We start from the raw sequence: 21,289 nt of genomic DNA, 5'->3' as shown, positions 1-21,289 counted from the left end.
GACAAATGTGTAAAGCCTAATGGATTCTGTTGTGTTGGGCTGAAAACGTGCTTTTTGTACATATAAATCACATGTCAGTTTAGTTGTTGGTTTGTTGTTTTAAACCTTTTATTTCCAAAAAAGAGGTAATTTAGTTTTTTAGCTTTTACTCCACAAATAAAGGCATCGAGCAGCCACTGCACAAGTCACTTAGGCTGTAACTTACCTCAGTGCTAGGTCACTGGGATTCCATTATAGTCCGCTGCCTCCTCAGACGAGGCACTGACATCCCTGGAGGTACTTCAAGGTGTCCTATCAATGTCCTGTAATATGTCTACATCCAGGGGCCAAGGCAGAGCGTCGGCTGCCATGTGAGGCCGTGGAGCTCAGCTCCTTCTCTTTCTCTATCTCATACCCCACAAGTGGGAAAGAAAAGATCTGAATGTACCTTCTTTTTTTTTCTTCTTAAGAATGAGCTGGTGCAAATATATTTGAACCCTTTAACCCTTAGTGCTCACACGGCATGGATTTGTGCCGCAGGTGCACCCATGGTAAATTGTCGTGGGGAATAATAAACAACTCCTTATATGGACACATTCAGGGTTTTTAAAAAAAATAGTTTTTTTCATGTTGTTGAGTCAACGATGTAAATAAAGTAGCAATAATTGTGCAGAAGTCACAAAACAGACAGTTTTTCTTTTTGTTCATAAAAATGAGACAAGTGAACTTTGAACTGTTTCACAAATTCAGTTCAACTTTTTAAACATTATGAGTACTTTTTGCTCAGGTGTGTTTATATAGTTGGTGAAAATGAAAACAAGTTTCATCAGATTTTCTAGGATGTGCTGAAAAATGATAAAAATCTATATTGCGCATTCTTGTAGCCTCTGTATATACCATTATACTGCTCTGTGCTAATGAGGAAAAATGTTCCCAGTATTTTGCATTGCTGTGTTTATCCATCACATCCTTGGTGTTTCGAGGCTTCTCTGTGATCTCTTGTAGTAGACTTGTTTTTGAACACTGTGTAATTGGGGACTTAACTATTATCTTATTACGTTCTTCCTGTGGCAAGGAAGTGAAAATGATCAAATATTTCTAATATCATATTCTAATCAGCCTATCCCCTTGCTTCCTCCATTTCACTTTATTCTTTTTCTTTTTTTTATCTTGCTTTCATTTTTTCTCGTTAGGGACAGTGGACATTAATTATTCAATATGATGTACTGTGAAATTCGTCAGATTTAGCCTGGGGGCTCATTTTCATCTGCCGTCCCAAAGCAGCTTCATGTTATACAATAGCATCAACCACCACCACCCAAGACAAACTAAAGGCGACTAAGTAACACATGAAATCTTGTTGTTTATTGCAGTTGTAAGGAAACATAGACTTTGCTACTCTTTAGAATGTAGTTTGTCAAGTTGTGGCAAAAACAGGTCAAGGTTTTCATAAACACGACCCAATTAGACGAGGAAAGAACTATAGGCTCGGGGGAGTTACTGTATTGGTTTCTGGTGTGTGTGTGTGTGTGTGTGTGTTTCCAAGAGCCCAATTAATATGCACATCTTCTGCCAGTGTCAGTATCCCATTGGTAATTAAGATAACATGACTGAAAGCGAAGACATTGTCTCTGAGGACACAAAAAGGCAACATTGTTAAAATTGTTTGTAAAAAAAAAACCCAACAACAAACAAACAAAAAACATTGTTTACCGGTGAAGCACTAAAAAAAAAAGCACCAACAAAACCTATTACTATCACAGGTGGTTTTTAGGTTACAGAGACTGAGAGAAGAAAAATCAAATTAGAAACAATATATTCAAATTAAACGCTGTCCCTGAAGCGGAAACGCTGACATGTTCATTTGTTTACACTCAGGCTGTGACCACATTTACAGGACACATGGGGAGATGTTGTGAAAATAAACAAGACTTGGCAGCAGATGAAATGAGGACTGGGGGCCTTTTTTTTTTTCTCCAAGAGTAAATTTTAAGGCAAAAGATCTAACTCTTGGCAGTAGATGTTGCATGATGACAGTGGCTGGAAATGATGCAATAATCCAAATTCCTCGCTCTCTCTCTCTGTGTCTCTCTTACTTCCTCTCCCAATTCCATCAAACCGTGCCTGAGGTCCAATTTAAAAACTTGTAGTGACGTCTTGTGTTTCAGTTTCCTCCGGAACACTCACTCTCTCTTCCATATAGTCTTTTTTTTATTATTATGCATGACCTTGAAAAGCTGCGCTATGATGACGTTAATATTGGCTCTGTACTCGAAACCAAACTGCTCTCAGATTTTGTGTTGCAATTATTCATAATCTCCAGGTTCTCCGGCTTCCTCCCACAGTCCATGCAGATTTGGGAATTAGGCAAATTGCGCCCTCTAAATTGACCATAGGTGTGATTGTGAGAGTTGGTGGTTGTTTGTCTCTATAACTGTCCAGGGTGTACCCCGCCTATCGCCCTATGCCAGCTGAGATTGGTACAGCGCCCCCGTGACCCTCATGTGGAGGATAAAGCAATAGTAGATGATGGATGGATGTAAATATTCATAATACGCCACAGCAGAACGGCCCAGGTTTGTCACCCGGTCAGAAAGAGGGCCTTTCTGCATGGAGTTTGCATGTTCTCCCCGCGTTTGATAACGCAGTGCGGGTTCCTCCCACTGTCCAAAAAAACATGCACAGGTTAATTGAACGCTCTAAATTGCCCATAGGTGTGAATGTGAGAGTGAGTGGTTGTTTGTCTCTGCATGTGGTGCAGGAGTAGAAGTATTTGCTCTCCAAAGAGGTTTCCATGGGTAAAAGAAAGAGGTCCAAGTGGTCTTCAGGAAGTTCATGTTATGCAAAGTCTGTGCAAGTTATAACTGCGAGATTCATATAACAGCAGCTGTATATGTATTTACATCACACCTTTAAGATGCTAAAAACTCATGTGAATGGAGGAATTAGCTGTATTAAAGAAGCCTGATTGTGACTTTTGAGTTTTTGAAAAAGTTTAAACTTGCAGGACCTGATTCAGTCTCACAGTTGTCCTTCCCTCTCACCGACCAGACACTGTGCAAGGACAGAGGATCAGGGTGCAGAGAACGGAAAATGTATTCTGTGACCCATCAGAATGATTTACTGTAAATTGTCATGATGAGTCAGCTGCTGGTCAGCTTTCCATATAAATTGCATGTGCAATCATCATGACGATTGGCTATTAAAGCTAGGGTTGGTGATCCTGGAAAAACTGTTGGAGCAGGCTACATTTTGAATTCAGAAGTCCAAGCCCCTTTCTTCAGAAGCTGCGCCTCCAGAGCACAGGAACGTGCAACCAACACGGACTCACGAGCGCTGCGAAGCATCGGTAACTTTTCGTTACTTTTTTGGATAATTGATGATGAAAAACAACAACCCAACACTTTGCAGCCCTTTCTGGGCTTTCAGTTGTCGCCACCATTCAAACGCAGCACCGATGTTCACTCTTGGATCGCTCTGCTCTGCTTTTCCCAAAAAACACCTTTTGTTTGCGACCAACACCTGTTGGGGGGCAGGGGGGCAGATGGCAGTTTGATTGATACATCAGGATCCAATTATTTAATTTGGATGGTGTTTTTACAGACCTGTCTGTTCCACAGCTGACTGACATTTTTCATTTTTGTGACAATGCATAATTCATTGGTTACAATTGGGGTGTGAAGAGGATTTTAAGCAATACAGTAAAAAAATGCTCCAGAAAATAATCTCCCACCCTACCGTTAATGATATTTAAAATGTTACATTCGTGAGTTTACTGTTTGATGCTAAAGTTAAGGTTAAAGATAAAGATAAATACTGAAGCTGGAAAAAAGGTACTAACACACACTGCCTGTCCCATATCCCACTGTCTTTCTGTATGCATACTCTTTGACCTGGACATACCGAGTATGTTTGTCCTGTGTCAACATTTGTTCTTGAAAATGGTCTGCACACAATTACGTAAATGAGTGAATAAAAGTTGAGATTTCAGTCCAAGTGGACTCATCTCTCAAGTAGCTGGACTCAAATAGGCTTCCCGGGCTGTCAGCATACAGTCCATGTTCCCTCCACTTCTCTCTGCCCTTCTTAACACACACACACACACACACACACACACAAACACAAACACACGCATGAGCAATGCCTCCAGGCAAACTGAGAGGAGAATGTTTTGTTTGGAGTGGCCTTTGTTCTCAGACTGTCACACAGTTAGTGTTTGGTCCTCTGCCTCATCCACTCATTGTCTCTCCACATACTTTAAACCCTCAAAGTTTTAGCTGAATAGCACTCACTGAGAGGCACCAGGCGATTACTCTGTGAGAAGTGTATCAGAGCGGGGAGGCGCAATAAGCAGCGTATGTGTGGCTTGTTGGAGGAGATGCAGGAGAGTTCTTTCCAAATTAAAAAAAAAACCTGAGGTGAAGTGTTCCTCGCTGCTATAATACACAGGAGCACGACTCTCTATCGCTCACTCTTCCATTATTTGTGAAAACAGTATGTGATAGACATTGTTTACTCTTGCGTCTTTCCCTGTTCGCTGTTGTCTGTCCTTGAACATTTGATTCCTACCCTCCATCACACTGATGCGGTTTTGTGTGTTTCTGCAAGATAGAAAAGTCTTATCCATCAGTGTTTGGACGATGATGTAAAACAAACATGATGCACACTTTTCTGAACGAAGAAAACAAACCTGGCCATATTTGGAAAGTCTTGATTTTCCACATCAGGAGATGTTTCCGGTCCTCGCTGATGGGCATAGATGAGGAGGAGATTTGAGCCTCGGGTATTTGACAGGCTGAGCAATCCTTGAAAAGACTCTGACATATTAAGAAGACCCTGACCCTGAGGGGATGAGGCAGAGACACGTGTTGGACTGAATCTTCATTTATATCAATTTCTCTCCCTGTCGTTTAAGCCATTTTCCATTGCTCCGTTTGCTTTCTGCTCATCCATTCATTTTGTTAATTCATATGCTTTTTTTCCCTCTCTATATCATTGCCTTGAGGTGCTTTATGTAATTAATGTATCATATTAGGCTATAAATTGACTATGAAATGTCATCTGAAATTAAAGGAAACATAATAAATTTAAAAAAAAAAACACTGGCTGCACTCATAACAATGGTACGGCCAGTATATTTATGAAATTCATTTTCATTTGTAACACTTTGGCACACAGGATACCAAAGCAGGCAGAGCAGTGAGCTGCTGTGCACAAGAACATTATTAAACCTAAACCTTAAAAAGCCTCACTACCCTGCTCAAAAATGCCAGAGGACAAGAAAAACAAGGGTTTACATATATATATATATATATATATATATATATATATATATATGTGTGTGTGTATGTAGACTCCATGTTCGCTCTCAAAATATAACAAAGCCTCTGAGAGATCAAAAGTAAAAAGACTGCCTGACACACAATTACCGCTCCAGTATTCCACATCATTGCACATAGCAGTGCATTTGACTTTCAAAATAAAAGTAATTTTCGCTTGATAACAGAGATTTATTTAAATAATTTTAAATTATGTTTTTGTGCCTGCCCATGTTTCATTATTATTGAACTGTAGATCCAATGCCACTTGCTTGCTCTGGTTTTACTTATTATGGCCCCCAGGTCCCTTTTGCCTGGGGCCAACAAAGTCCTCTGATACGCCCCTGACTCTGAGTGTTCACTTTTAGACCAGGAATGAAAATATATTGCAGCAGGGTTTTCTTTCATTAAATATCACCAAGGCAATCCTCTGTCCAGCCTAAATCTGTAGGTTTATTTAGAGATTTCCCTTTGAGGCCCTTTATGTAACACACTTGTTAGTCAACTGGCATTTAGCTCTATTTTAATTACCCTAAATTTTAAGATAAATATGGATGTTCTTATTTACACAAAATGACTGAGTGTTTGCCCTGGATTTCCAAAGTGATTGGTGATTAGAAAAGCTTATCTGTTCACTGAGTGTTTGATTATGATTTTGCATAATCTTCTTCTGTCCCATCTCAACATCCTGTCAACGCAAGCTAAATAAAACAATGTACGCGTTAATTTAGCTTGTTAAAAAAGAAAGCCACATTCCAACATTTCAGGTGGTATGGATTCTGAAAAATCAGTCAATCATAGCGGGGGAAATCAATGTTTTTGCCAAATTAAATGTCATCTTAAAATGACTTTATTTTATTTCTGTGCAAACTCTATAAATGTTTAATGTTCCATTTGTTGTTTGAGGAGGTTGACAGGACTTTTAAATGTTCAGAGGTTTACAAAAAATTGGTCTTAACTGTTCTTTACGTTTTCTTTATCATATAAAACCAGGAACAATCTATTATAATATAAATTACACAGTTGAGCATGTGTAATAAACCCCATAATCCCCCCCAGTGGTTTGATATAATCCCATACTCTTCAATTCTTTTGCTGGCTTGAATAAAAGGCTTTTGTATCATTATACCACAACCATCTATCTACAGTATTTTACCTCCCCAGAGTCGTTGGGATTACTGTAGTTTTACAATCCAGTAGATATTATGACATAGATTAAAGCAGGTCAGTTGCTTGGTAATCTCATATCAGGCCCAAAATGTAATGATATTAATGGTTTCCACATCTTCACAGGACATTTTACTCTACCCTGCTCATCAGCTCACACCGCAATCTCTATGGGGCTGACTGAGCTCAGCATAAGCCCAGAATTTGACCCAGAGGTCACAGGTATGAAATTAATTTTTTCCAAAAGCATTTTTAGGATAACTGATGTCACACTGACTCACCACAGAGCTTGTATGGTCTGATGAAGAAAGGAAACATATGATGTGGAGAAATAATGGGTTCATGACTTTACAGCTCAGTTTTCTCCAGGCGCAAAACTATTTATGATTTTTTTTTTTTTTTAAGTTTTAAAAACCTGTTACACATTTTAATTTATCTTAAGATGTTGTAACTATAACCATTGCTGTTGGGGTTAATGGTCTCATCTGGTTTACTAATGGCAAGAAAACTATATACTTTGCTATTGTGTTTTTAGCAAGTATTAGTTTTGTTGATTGACATTTAATTTACTGTTTGATTGATGGTCCTCTTCCAGGCTCCAGGTAACCAGTAAGTCAGGCAGCCCGCATGGCCAAGAGGAGAAGAATCGGGCTTGTAACAGTTGATGGTTGACAGTTCAAAATCCAGGATTGTGGATTCAATGGTTCAGATGCAACTGAGCAACGCATCCAATCCCCATTGCTCCTCCCCGAGTGCAGATAAGTGCAGATCAGCGTGTGTGTTGTGTTCTCTACTGTTCTCTGCGTGTGTAAAAAGAAAGAGTTAAATGCAGAGGTCAAATTCGCTATCACTAATTGATGTGACTGCGAAATTAACTAATTCTAATTATTGTTATTATTATTATTATTATTATGAATAATAATAATAATGATAATTGACACATGTCCTGATGCTGCGTTGTCTGTGACCTCTCTAAATTGGTGCACTGTGTCTCCGTGCTTCGCCAGCATATCCCGTCACTCTGACTGACCATGTGGGCCTCAAGCTTCATGTGTTGCCTTGGCAACAATCCAAATAGCCACTCATCTTACATTATTTGAAGCATGCTGGCCTCAGATATAGTGGCTTCTTCCTGAAAGTTGTGGTCCTCCTGGTCCTTTTCATGGCCTGACAGTCTCTACTGTAAGTGGATTTTGTGTCTGGGATTATAGAAATGCAGTCTGTGCAGTTTTTGTTTTTTTTCCTGAACAAACAGATCTCTATACCACGTGCTATTTAGGGTCTGTGTAAAAAAAAGTAGCACTGAGGTTTCTCTTGTGTTGAGCAATCCTTCTTTTTCAGTCTGTTTTTCAGTTTCTTTCACATGGGGCGAAAAGAAAAATAACACAGAGTAAAGGGAGAGACTGTAAACACTCTATCAGAATTGGCTGCTTCTGTTTGGGTGGGGGGTAAACAACAACCTCCTGTTGCTTTTGACTTTGGGATTAATTTGATGCTGGTGTTTTTGCTGAATACCCCTCGGATATATAACCTGCAACACATCATGCACTGGTGACCTGACCACCCAGTCCTCATCCTGCAGCCTGTCAGAGCAAACTGATAAGTTGCCTCGTGCTTTTGTTTTCCCCATCTACACAAATTGATGAATTCCCTGAGACCTCCTGGATGAAGATGTACAGTGTGACGTGACAGCAACAAAGTGATTCTGCGATTTCTCGTCATGGGCCCTGATCTCCTCTTGGGTCATTACTTTCGATTTTCCAGCCTAAATAACAACTGACTCATATTTCTTAAGGACAAACTTTGATTGCTTTTATTATTTCAGTGCTACAAAGCTCATGGTGTAATAGGACGGAAACCCGCGTCTCGTGATGAAATGCATGGAATCAGCACATGACACGTCTTGCATGGCAATACAACGATGGCTGCCGTCGCATATAGGATATATATAATGTAGCTACAAACACTGAATAAACATGAGCTTGTACATTTAAAGCGACTGTTCATGTCTTGTCACTGTGTCGTTTCATCAGCAACCAGTGATTTTCTTCCCTTTATCTTTTTTTTGAAGGTTTTCTCTCTTATACACATACTGAAAAGAGACTGTCCCTGAATTAAAGTCTGGATAGTATTTTTTTCTTCTTCCCCCACTTCCATAAAGTCCATTTAACTACTCAACACGCCAGTGAACACCGCATGTGGTTATTGCCTGCAGAATTTGCATTTTATAATCTTCTTGAAAGCATTTTGGAAGTCTTTGTTGAAGTAGGCATATATGATGGGGTTGAGGAGAGAGTTGGAGTAGCCCAGCCAGTTAATGACTGCGCCCAGCCAGTCGGGCATATAGCAGCGCTCTGCACAGAAAGGCAGCACCAGCGCGACGATGAAAAAGGGCAGCCAGCAGAAGATGAAAGTTCCCATGATGATCCCAAGTGTTTTCACCGTTTTGCGCTCTCTGGCCAGCGCGATCTTCCTCTTCGCCCCCGAGTTCTTTTCGCTCATGTAATCGTAGCCATGCGAGGACTGTGGGGTGTTGGGCAGAGGAAGATGCGTCTTTGAGTTCCCGATAACTTCAATGATTTCCAGTGACTCGCCCTCATCACCATGCTTCACTGCGCCGTTTACGCACGGAGAACTCGTCTTTGACTCGTCACTGCGCTTCCAGCCCTTCCCTCCGGCTTCGCCGTTGGTTTTCTTGTGGAAGATAGACGGAGAGATAGCCAAGCACTTGTCTGACACTTTTTTGGTCTCCGTTTTTTTCACCGTCTTTCGAATCCGAAACCGAGCCGCCTTGAATATTCGCCCGTATAGGACCAACATGAGGATGAGGGGAATGTAAAACGCGCCAAAGGTGGAGTAGATAGTGTAGCCCGGGTCCTGGCTGATGATGCAGGCATCGGGGTTCGCCCGGTCCTCGGCGCTTCTCCAGCCTAACATAGGCGGAATAGAGATGGAGAAACCAACTAACCAAGTCACACTAATCAAGATCGCAGCTCGCCTTGGTGTCCGTTTATTTACATAGTCAATGGGGTCAGTTATGGCCCAGTACCTGTCCAAGGCAATTGCGCACAGATGTAGGATGGATGATGTGCAGCAAAGTACATCCAGAGAAATGAATACATCACAAATCTCTTGTCCCAGAGTCCACTTGTTCAAAACCTGATAGAGAGCCGCCATTGGCAGAACCAGAACCGATACCATGAGGTCTGTCACGGCCAAGGATCCGATCAGATAGTTTGCCACATTCTGGAGAGATCTTTCCAAGGTGATGGCTGCAACGACACACGCATTGCCAAATATTGAGCAGAGGATGAGGGACCCCAAGAGCAGAGAAGTGATAATCTGGTAATTCAGCTCCAGACCAGGCAGAGACCCATACCCCGTCCCATTCTCGCCCCCGTCCCAGTCAACAACCACGTCCTTCCCGTGAGGGAAACCACTTGTCACGTTGCTGTCGTTGCTGGTAGTTGTTATAAAATCCATAATGCGACTACAACTTTCCCAGAGCAGTGGGGACACGCTGCTGAACAGACAGACAGGACACAGTCAGCCCCTCAAACTGCAGCTGCTGCAGCTGCTGTGCCTTTGACTGGGTTCCATAGGAGTTACCGAGTTCGTGCCGTCGCTCTCAGGACGCATGACGCAGGCGTGTTTGTCAGTGAGTGTGAGGAGTTTTGTGCGCGCGTTGTGGCTCTTGAGTGTTGACAGCCGGGTGCGCTCACTGTTAGTGGGAATCATATGAGCGGCTTGGTGACGAGGTGAATTCATTTATACCAAGAGCTTTGAGTACGTCAGACCGCGAGGAGGTCGCCCTGGAGTTTTATGCCCGTGTTCTGCTTGTTGCTCTGTTTTTCAGCGCAGGCAACCAATAAAGACGCACAGCTCTTCTTTTCTCTCCGTTTTACTTTAAAACGACTGAACAGTTGAATCTGCGTTATTTTATTTCATTTTATTTTAAATGTGTGTAAATGATTTATTACACAAATAAGAGAAGAAAGAACAAGTCTCGTTTGTCCTTCTTATCACTTCAGATTAATTTACCGTTTAATCTAAATTCTTTGTCAACAGACATGTGACTTAAAACGAACGAAATTAAGAAACAAATGCACACGTAGTGTGAAAAGTGTGCGCTATTTAGAGCCGGGATGGAGGAAAGAGATCTGCATGTCCAGATTTTCGAGTGGAAGGAAATTTCAGGACCAGAGACAGCGCCACATCAGCACAGAGAGGGAAGCTGCTGCCATCTGCTGGTCGTAGTGGGCGGTGCATCAAATGGGTCTCACTGATCTTTGCGAGAGGCGAGATGAGAATTAAAGCGTGTGTGCGAGAGAGAAAGAGAGGGGATGTCGTTTGAATCTTTGGAAAATAATAATTGTGTTTCGCTTGCGTTTTTGAAAATCTCCGAGGAAACTGAAAATGTAATCAGTGAGTCAGGGAATCGAGTGGGATAAGTGCAGTGCGGTGTACACACGCATCGGGGGCAATGTGTGGTTCAGTGGCTTTCATTTCAAACAAGCCGAGCTGAGGCGCTTGGGATGGAAGCATCAAACCTTCTGAGCCACAAGCTGAATTAGAAGTGAAAGGGCAATTTACAAAAGAGAAACGTATAGATGCACCTTTAAATTAAGATTTAAAAACTTGAACTTTTAAAAACGTTATTTGTGTTTCTGGTTCTGTCATATAAATCACACTTCTTTTTTCTTTAATTTTTTCTTTTGGTAAAGAATATGTTTTTCTTCAGCCTTATATTCTCTAAGAGACAGCAAAGTCTTTTGGGAATAAAGTGCTACTGAACAGGTTATGATATCATCTTTCATTTAATACTTTTACATTTGTTTCATGTTTGTTTGTTTTCAGACGTTTATTATGTGCAAAAGTGCACCTGAGGCCCTCGGCAAACACCAATTAAAGAAAAAGTCTGGGGAATTACAGTATATTCAAACAAAACACACACAAGGCAAAAAAAAAAAAAAGACACTGAAGGCAATTTGATTCTGATGTGATTGTGACACACCCACACACACATATGAATGAAAAAAGCTGACACAACAGTGTGGATGTGATAAAAAATAAAAGGTGGCTCTGGCTTTTTCACCTTATTTTCTGTGTGTGCAGTGGTTGCATAGAGATGTGTTTTCTATAGGTCACACAGGACAATAATGAGGCCATGAACAGTGCAGCTATTGTGTTGCAGCTCACCAGAAGGACTTTGTCTTTGTCAACAGTGTGGAATGTCCCGGGGGGGGGCAGGGGCAGGATAGATCAAGCCAGAGGACTGCATGGTTCACCTCCTCTGCGCTGGAACACTCCCTCTAACTCTTAAAAAAAAGAGATTGACTCTATACATCTAGAAGAATTTGGAAGGCAGCAACAAGACTGAAGAAAGAATGACAGGTGAAAGACCAGACTAGGTGGTTGAGGTTGCACCAGATACGCTCTGCTGCTGCTGCCTAAGGGGCTGCAAAAAGCATCATCATGAGCTCCCATGCAGGAGGCTCTGGTGTAAACATCTCAAGTGGAGTGACAGGTCATGAATCTGAGGATCCGCATGAAGAAAACAGCAACGATGAACCTTACACCCCACACTTGATGGCAGTGAGGCCTCAGCTGAGGAGCGCTGATCCAGCCGGAAGAGGGAGATCAAGCAGTGTGGAGCAGCTGGGGAGACTTTCCTTACCCGGGAGGAAAGCTCGCAGAAAGACCTGCGCTGAGGACGACAGAGGAAGATGGAGAGAAGGAAACCAAGTAAGTGAAGAGGAGAGAAGAAGTGTTGAACGTGCAGAAGGAAGGGACAGAGGGAAGCAAAGGCAGTGGAAGACTGAAAGAACACATGGAGATGGAGCCCAGGAGAGATGTCATTCTGACATGCAGTTAAATTGTGCTTTGGAAGTTGGAGAAGGATCAAACAACTTACAGGGAGGACAAACATGTCCCAGATTTATCTGTATCGGCTGCTCCCAGACCAACACCGTCAGTTTGATTGCCCAGTCCCCTTGGTCCACAGTGAAGCCCATGTCTTCTTCTCCCCCTCAACTTTCCATCCCATCCAGCTCCACACCACTGCAAGCTCAGAGGCTTTCCCTCAGGACGGCTGCAGAAGGCCTGCACCACTACCCACCCAGTTCATCCAGAGAGCCTGATCCGTTGTGGTTGCAGGTGAGAGATGGAACAGCGCAAAATCACCATAGCTCAGAGTTTGGAGAAGAGGAGGAGGAGGACAATGACGAAGTAGAGGGTGAGGACGTGGAAGATGGCAAGGAGGAAGGCCGTGGTGTGATGGAGGTGATGAGCCAAACCACGACGGTGGCAGTGGTGCCACACTGTCGTCCTTTTGGGGAGCGAAGGATGTGTAAAAGAGAGAAGAACAGGATTAAGTGTCTGAGGAGGAGGCAAAGGAGAAGGGAGAGGTGGAGACAAAGTCAACTGCATGAGAGCCGACAGGTGAATGACACAATCAATGACAAATTATGACAGTTTTGCAGATGAAGAACCACAGAATTATGGTAATATAAGTCTTTGGGGAGTACGAGAACACAGCAACTGTAATATTTGAAGTCCATTTTAAAAGGCACCTATCTGTGGTACATCACAACTTTTCATTGCACTTTTTGTAGCTGCACATGTGTATTAGGGTGTGTTCATTCCATCCAGACTCTGACTCTCGACAGCCCTATCAGCACCACGCTCATCTCAATAGCCATTGTCCCTGCGGTTTAAAGTGGGGTTACATCTGAATTAGCTGCATGATGAGGCTAGCAGACAAAGAAGCAGATCCTGTTTTGATTGGGTCCTGCAGCTCTGCAGTCAGGTGGTTGGTGGGTTGGAATTATTCCAACTGGTGTATTAGAGAAAGCTGAATATATTTAATTGCTTTGAAAACTGAGTGTATCCATTTTCCATGACTGTGTCCTCCATGCTGATTGTGCCCTTGCTTCATATTCAGTGTGCATAAACAGACAGTGGTATTGATCTTCTCACCTAACTCTTAGACGAAACTTGAATAATTGTACTTTTCTAATCAGGCATTTCTCTAAACTTTGATTTATTCAAGGGAATTGAATGAGCTTGCCTGCTCATGTATCATTATCAAGGCTTATTGAACTAGCGCCGTCTGTTCTCAGCTGTGTCTAACTTTGCACTTCCACAATTACATTAATTTCCACTTGGGATCATCTCAGTACAAGCACAGCATTTGTGCCATTAGCCACTGAGCAACACTATGGCACTTGTGAAGGCTAATGGCAAGAGAGCAGTAGTTTTTCCTCATTCACTTGTTTGTGCCTTTAATGTATTTGAATCCTCTTCTGGTCATAATGTCGTTAAAGCTGTAGTGTTTGTGAAAGCTTTAGGTTCTCACTGGAGCCACAAACCACCCGAACCACTTTCCTGAACCATTGGTTACAGTAAATCAGTGGATGAATGCTATGGTTCTCAAGGAGAAGAAATATATTCCAAATATTGCTCAATTAAATAATGAATTCAACATAAAATTATTTTTGACCATTTCTCCAGAATAACTTTGAATATTGACAATTTACTGCATGTTAAAATAATGTATGAATAATTTATAATGAAGGGAAACAAAAAAATGGAAATTGATTTTAGAGAAAAAGAACAATGCAGTTGTACACGAACAACAGATTTTGCGTGTTGAATTTGACTTTTGAACAGTGTAGAACAAATGTACAATACAATGTTTTGCGTCTTTGTCTCAATGTGCAAAAACAGGCCAAAAAACTGCATTTATCCAACTCTCTCCTCTCTGGCGACAAGGACGCTGATTTGTCAGCTTCCTGCAAAAGCACGAGTGACAATAGTGTAATAACTACAATGTTGGCTTTCATGTGCAACTGCCCAGCTTTCAGAAACCATCGTGTAATTACGGTAATGCAAAGTGCGCTTGTGCAAACGTGTCATCGGCGATACCCTCGGTGTTATAAATACCTAACAAATAACTTGTAATAACTTACAAATAAGAATATGAATTATGGTTAGCTGAACATTCTTTAACATAAAACAATCAAACAAATGATAAAGGTTATTTATTTTAAACATCAAAAAGTTTGGAGACAAAAGGAGGAAGTGGAGGTTGAGGCCTCTATTTATGATGGGATACAGTGCAGTGGGACGTCCTCCTATCTACTTCCTGGATACCTGGATGTTGAAGATCAATTCAGTTCAAACCATTGTTAAATTTCACACAGTGCTGATGAAGCCTATCAGCTTCACATGACCCTCTCTGTGTTTCTGTTTTGTTTTCTGTCACCCGGTGACATTCCCACACTGCACACAGCGTGATACTTTTCACATCATGACAATCAGAGAGAAGGCAGAAGTGGGACAGCGATGGCAGGGATGTCCCTCCCTCCCTCCCTGCCACCTTCTAATCCTCCTAAATCTCAGAGTCTAAACCACTTGTCTTCCTCGCGACAGCATCACTGCCGCTCCCTGCAGACGCTCAGTTCATCTTCTTTTAGATGTTTCTATCATGTTGTCTGAGAAACTATCAGAAAGATAGTGTGTTTGATGGAAGTTACACACGGGAGCTTTAATTTATGAACGATGTATATCACAAATGTGTTTTTTTTGTCCTGAACAGTACCACTTTGATATAACTTGCTTTAAGGAGAATGTCTTGGTACTGTTTGCACTGATTATGCAGTGGGCCAAAGATCAGAGCAGGTGTTTTTGTCATTTCCCACAGGGCTCAGTCTCATCCTGTGTGTTAGAGAGGCAATTAGCGCTGGATTGTTTGGAAACTTGTTCCAGCTGATATAATTACTGTTAAACAGAAGCTTTAAATATGGCTCGAGTTGCACTTCTAGTCGTGGAAGACTTACAGTTCATACACAAAGGTTATGGAAACGGTTTCTGTCAGGTTTCTGTCACTGCCTAAAACAAAGACAGTGACTGGTTCTTTATCCGTTTATACTTCTCAGTGTGCAGGTATCGTTTGATGTGTCTGTTTTATTTCTATTTCTAATGTAACCAAAACAAAGCTGCTATGTAACAGTGTACGTTTCCAGGGGAGAGCCTCAGTGCCTGTGATTACTTGGGAGCTGTGTGATCTGTGTTTTCTCCTGTGTTGATGACACACCTTGGGAGGCAGAGCTGGTGTGACAGGGAAGTCCCAGGAGCTCCCCCTGGGTGAGAAAGTGGTAATTACTCTGCATGCACCCCCGATCTTTTTCAAATCTGGAGCTTCAGACTCCATTCCCCAGCGGTCTGCTGACACAGTCCTAGGATGACTTGGGATACTGTTCTCAAAATGAGTTTTGGTGCATCCTCTCATGTGAGTTATATTTGGCATTTGAAAACAGGAAGCTGCAAGTGAGGGATTTGAGAGGAGAGGGATTTGAGCAGTGGGCAGGTGGCAGGCTGCATTGTGCTTTATGAAATAAAATGACAAGATTAAAATAACAGAAGAACTAACCCTCTGCAGTGGAAACGAAATGCATGTTCTTCTTACTTGAGCTGTGTTTGCGTGACCCATACTGTGGCACATGGAAAACTACACTCATCTAATCAGGTGTATTAAAAAGAAAAGTATTAAAGGAACCTCAAGAAGGTGACAAAAGAAGTCAGTTTCACATGGATTAACGACCAGCTAACATTTTGGAGTAGTAATATTGTATTTGCTTATACAAACCTCACACAATCCCGGGATTGTTCTTCTTCATTCAACGCAGAGAAAGATGCTCTAGTATTTATAGTTTCTATCGGAGCAGTTCACTGAATATAGAAATGACCATAATGTGTGGATGTAATGTTTTTAAATGATCTTATTGCACCCGAGGCACAAGTGGAGGATTAACATACTCAGAGTTTTTTGTCTTTGAATGTAACCCGTCACACCCGTTCTTACTGATTTGCATTCTGTTGGCGGGGCCCACATTTTTAATATGGGACGATTACGTTTGAGAAAGTCAAATGATGATGATTGTAATGGATTGTGAAGTCCTTCCTCTTGATTGTACAGGTTTATTTTTAGCTATAGATTTTTCATGGGCGTTTCTTGCCTTTTCCTGCCATAGTCTAACTGTTCATGTATGCAGCCATGTAGCTATTAAGTTTTTGACTTGCCTGCTTCAGACGTGACGTCAAATGCAGCAGACTGCGTTTGCAGAGTGAGTGGTGTGGAGCTGATAGGCCTCATCAGCATTGTGTGAACAATGGTACAAGTGCAGCAGATATTCATTTGCATTTAAAAGTTTTACTATACAACTTGTCTCCCTGCACACATAGAGTTCAACAGAAAACCCAACCACCAGCAGCAGCAGCAGCAGCAGCAGGGAGGACGATGAGGACGTGAGCACCAGGGACAAAGAAGGTTACATCTGTGCTGTGTGTTTGGACGTGTACTTCAGCCCTTACATGTGCCACCCGTGCAGCCACATCTTCTGTGAACCCTGTCTGCGGACGCTGGCTAAGAGCAGCCCCGCCAACACCCCCTGCCCCCTCTGCAGAACAATCATCACGCACGTCTTCTTCCAGAAGGGTGAGCTAAAGGGCAAAAACAAGGGCTAAACAGTATTAAGATGGGATAGTATACGGTTCAAAAAACAACATGCTTATACATTAACGTTCACATTCATGGATATAATGATCATAAAGGCTAATTATGTGTATATTTCTGGCTATAGTCCTGTGTTTGTTTTCAGGGGGCTCAGCTGCAAATATCCCATAGGGAGCAGAGTAGACCTTTAGTTAAGCTCTGACCAGATGAGTCATATTTGACAGAGAAGACAACCTGAACATTTGTATTCACTGCTTTTATGCCTTGATAGAAATAGCAAATACGAGTGTGATGTCGAACGTGAAAAATTACAACCCAAGTGTTGTCTGCGCATAACAATGTTACACAAGCAGTGAAACGACAAGGCTTTGCACCTATGCTGTATCACAGGCATGCATATTTTATGCAATCTCATGATCACTGCACACTGATTACATGGTTTGATTTGGAGGAACCCATGAATTAGTAATGAAGTGATGTGATTCACGTTGACCTACTTCTCAAAGAATGTAGACGAGAAAGTGAGCGGCCGTGGTGGCCATGAAAAGACAGAGTGGCCGTGGTTATGAGCACTGCAGACTATAAGGACTCTTGTTGGTGATTAGGTGACAAGCGTTGAAGATTAGATTCTTGTTTTGATTACCAAAGCCAAGGTCACACGGAAAGAGGAGAAAATGAGGGAGTCTTTTGTTGCTTCATCTACTGTGGTTTTTTTTTTCTCTTTCGAGAGTTGTGACTCTTATGTTCCCCCTTGGCTCTTACGTGTGTCTCTTTGTCTTTCTTTACAGAGCTAAACCAAACCACGAGAACATTCTTCCCGAAGGAATACCTTTCACGGAAACAGATTTTTCAGAAAGCAAGTTGTGCAAAGTGGCCTCTCCCAAGCTGCAGAAAGCTCTTCCGTATCTTTGGAGGCAAGTGTTTGATTCCACGTACATCAAAATTGATTGAAATATTTAGTCCTGATTCCCTTGGCAATAATACACACAAAAATGTGCCATAGTATCCTGCCATTTCCAATTCAATGTGGATTTAATCAAAGATAAACTAATGTGGTAAACATATCGTAATCATTTTGTGGTGGTGAAGTAATTTTATGGAAATACCATCATCTTGGTAATAACGATAAATTATCAATTTTGATTCAGAAACATTTCCATCTGAAGGTATTTCACTGATGGTAGCTTATAGTAATTCTCATTATAAAGTTCTTTTCTGAATATTACTTTGGAAAGAAGATGGTTTTACTGGAAAATAAATCTCCTCCTTATTATCACACTATTAAGTTTTACCATACTGTGGAACTATTTTACAGCAAACATTTTAGATTTTTCTTTGAATAAAAAAAAAGCCATAACATACGAAATGCTGCATTTGTCTCACACACACACACACACCAGGCTTCCAGAGGCAGAACAGTCCCATTGCCAGACGCCAGTTCCCCCACGGAGGCAGCTTCCATCAGGATACCATGGACTTTGAGGACGACTCTCAAAGCTGGCGCTTTGACATGGACATGGTCATCATCTACATCTACTCAGTCAACTGGGTTATCGGCTTCTTCATATTCTGCTTCCTCTGCTACCTCTTCTTCCCTTCTTTTTGACAGTCATTTAAACGGTGACGGAGCAAAACAGGACAAGGGAATTCCACTTTATGAAACGAAAGGGACTGAGGGTAAAGTATAGATATGGCAGGTTAGACGGTGGTGCAGGGAGAACGGCAGTGTACCAGCTTGTTGTGTGTCACCAATAAATCATTAAAAATGGGGGATTGGTGTAGTGGGATGTTTGGGAATCCATTGTTCTCTGTTCTCTGCGTCCAGGTGATGATGATGCACATGACGTGTGGATGTCCTGTGTCTGTACAGTGTACGGATGGAGTCAATATAGCAACTCTTAAGCTGTGGTGTTTTACTTTCACTATATTCACATTTGCATTACAACATATCATAAAGCGTAGATGCACATCCCAGTGGAAAATGACAACAGCAATTTTCCAAAGTAAAAATCTGGATGGGAAATTTTTACTTTTCCCAGAACATTTTAAAATCAGTTTTTTAAAGTTGTAATTGTATTTGTCATTGAGAAACAAACATATGATTATTGAAAGATTGTAGTGCTATTTTTTTTGCACCAAATCCATGAAAGAAACACTGTAGTTATCATGAATATCCACAGTTGAATACCAATCATAAATAATAATAATAACAATAATAATAATATTTAAACCATAATACATAAAATAATATCATTAGAGAACTGGATTTTCATTTCGATTCAACAACAGAAAACATTCATTATTGCCTTTAATTTATCACCATATACACCACAGGCACTTAAATCACCAATGTTGGTTTTCATTCATTCATTTTCTACTGCTTTATCTGATTATTCAGCGTCATCCTTATCTTTTTCTTTTTCTTTCACTTACTCTCCGAGCACACTTTAAAAAAGTTTTACAGTGATCCAATGAATTCATCCATGCAGCAGGCCTCCGCCCAGACAGACACCACCCTTACCTCAACCATGATAGTGGCCAAAAGTATGTTTTCAGGAATGAAGCACAGCCACAACCATCTCTGTTCTTTTCATCTTCTCATTAAGGCTAGTTAGTCCACGTTGAAAGTCATTGCGCCACCTACTGACAACAGGTAGTACGCCTTCACTCTCTTGGGCCATAGCAGTCGCTCCACACTCAGGGTGTCAGGGTCCATTCAGTGCTGCTGGCAGCCCTAGTTAGTATTTAAATTCCCACTTCCATTTATGTCCTTCAGTATTTTGTATAAAGCATGTCACAGTGTGTGATATAGAACCACATGAGTTAGGTGAAGTAGTCTGGTTTGTTACCAATTAGATCGCATGTGGCACTTTCTTTCCTGAAAGATCTTCACCTACGGCTCCTGAGACATGACATTTTGCCCCCCTGTGGTTGAGACAATCATGTGTTGGATTAAAGCAATCTAATTTTAAAGTTACACAATGTAGGAGTGGCTCTCAGGTTGGTACCACAGTTGGTAAGCGGTACTGTTTGTTATAAATGTCAGAAAATATATGTTGGGTTAACCCTAACCAACAATACCTTCAGATGTCAGGTACAGTAGTCTATGTTATAGCATTTTACACAAATACGATGACGTTGTTTTATTTTTCAATATATTAGAAATGAAAACTAACCCCCCCAAAAAACACAAAAGAACGATAGTCTTTAGTTTACATGGCTTGCACCCCCCTCCCCCCTCCCCACATTATAGAATATATTGCTCATTGTTTGAATCACTTGATTTATGTACAGGAGGATGAGATGTTTTCAATATAACGGCCTGACACTAAGCAGATTGCAATACACTTAAAATAGATGATAAGCAAACTACTTACACTTAAAAGTCCAACAGTAACAGGACAAGGACAGGACAAGGTCGTCCCTCAGTCAAGTTTCCCTGCGCTAGTGGAACAAAAGCAAAAGTGAAAGCCAGACCAATATTCTTCCTTGTGCAGCCTCTTATTCTATCACTCTGTGGTATTTGTGTTGCTTCTGCCATAACATCCATTCAATAAATACTGTGCCTTGGTTGCTGCATTTGCCCAAAACCAGAAGTTACATGTGGCGACTCTACTTGCCTCGGCACGGCATGGTTATTTTGCTTTTCCATTAGCGATAGTACCTGGTACGTTTTTCAGTACCGGCTCTGGCGAAGGTTGAAATCCTACAACGTGTCACTTTTAGTTTATTCTATGGAAAGAACAGACTCTGCTCCTCCAGGATAAGGACTGGCTTTCTCAGTATGGGAGTGGCATTGACGATGAAATCAAATCTTCAATGTTTTTGTTTATCATAAAATAATGAACATCTGAGAAAAAAAAAAGAAGCTACTACCATGATGAGATGGGGGTATAATCGCGTTAGCTCCAAAGCACTTTCTTCTACGTCACCATATCCAAGAATAAAACACAATAAACAGTCTCCCGCGTTCTATTCTCTTCCGTGATCGTTTATTTGCTGTGCACTTCCGAAACGTATACATTCATTGATTTCCTTTGCATTCCTTAATGTCAACTGAAATTGATCTAATTAGTTATTCCTGTAAGCAAGGAAGTGCAAACAGTCATTCATTTGCCAATGAATTCAGGTGCCTTTACACTCATTTACACACCTACAGTGTGCCATCACACAAACATCACCGTGTGGCATGAGGCGCTCATCTGACCTTTCACCCTCTGACCACATGGAAGTTGTCATTTCTGAGAGGCTGCAGACACTTTTTTATACTTTTATTTTGGAGAATTTTTTTTCTGAGGTCCCATTGATT

General features: G+C 41.4%; 2 protein-coding genes across 2 annotated transcripts; one reads left to right on the top strand and one right to left on the bottom strand.

The window, feature by feature from the left end:
* Positions 1-8,563: 8,563 nt before the first annotated feature.
* On the bottom strand, positions 8,564-10,190 carry htr1aa (5-hydroxytryptamine (serotonin) receptor 1A a). Its single transcript, XM_058636524.1, has one exon. The coding sequence runs from the start codon at positions 9,945-9,947 to the stop codon at positions 8,667-8,669; it is 1,281 nt and encodes a 426-aa protein (XP_058492507.1). The 5' UTR covers positions 9,948-10,190; the 3' UTR covers positions 8,564-8,666.
* A 1,550-nt stretch (positions 10,191-11,740) lies between these two features.
* Positions 11,741-19,263, top strand: rnf180a (ring finger protein 180a). Its single transcript, XM_058636601.1, has 4 exons — positions 11,741-12,905; positions 16,710-16,962; positions 17,769-17,894; positions 18,381-19,263. The coding sequence occupies exons 1-4, from the start codon at positions 11,940-11,942 to the stop codon at positions 18,584-18,586; spliced, it is 1,551 nt and encodes a 516-aa protein (XP_058492584.1). The 5' UTR covers positions 11,741-11,939; the 3' UTR covers positions 18,587-19,263.
* Positions 19,264-21,289: the final 2,026 nt, after the last annotated feature.

This window comes from Solea solea, chromosome 8 (genome assembly GCF_958295425.1).
Source record: "Solea solea chromosome 8, fSolSol10.1, whole genome shotgun sequence".
Taxonomy (NCBI): Eukaryota; Metazoa; Chordata; class Actinopteri; order Pleuronectiformes; family Soleidae; genus Solea; species Solea solea.
Note: the sequence above shows the minus strand (reverse complement) of the source record. Positions and strands in the feature narration are given on the sequence as shown.

Bases quoted from the DNA above. Each gene is read 5' to 3' on its own strand.
- htr1aa (XM_058636524.1), bottom strand. From the start codon at position 9,947: ATGGATTTTATAACAACTACCAGCAACGACAGCAACGTGACAAGTGGT.
- rnf180a (XM_058636601.1), top strand. From the start codon at position 11,940: ATGAGCTCCCATGCAGGAGGCTCTGGTGTAAACATCTCAAGTGGAGTG. The intron at 12,906-16,709 runs GTGAATGACACA...CTGCACACATAG, and splicing joins AACTGCATGAGAGCCGACAG to AGTTCAACAGAAAACCCAAC. The intron at 17,895-18,380 runs GCAAGTGTTTGA...CACACACACCAG, and splicing joins GCTCTTCCGTATCTTTGGAG to GCTTCCAGAGGCAGAACAGT.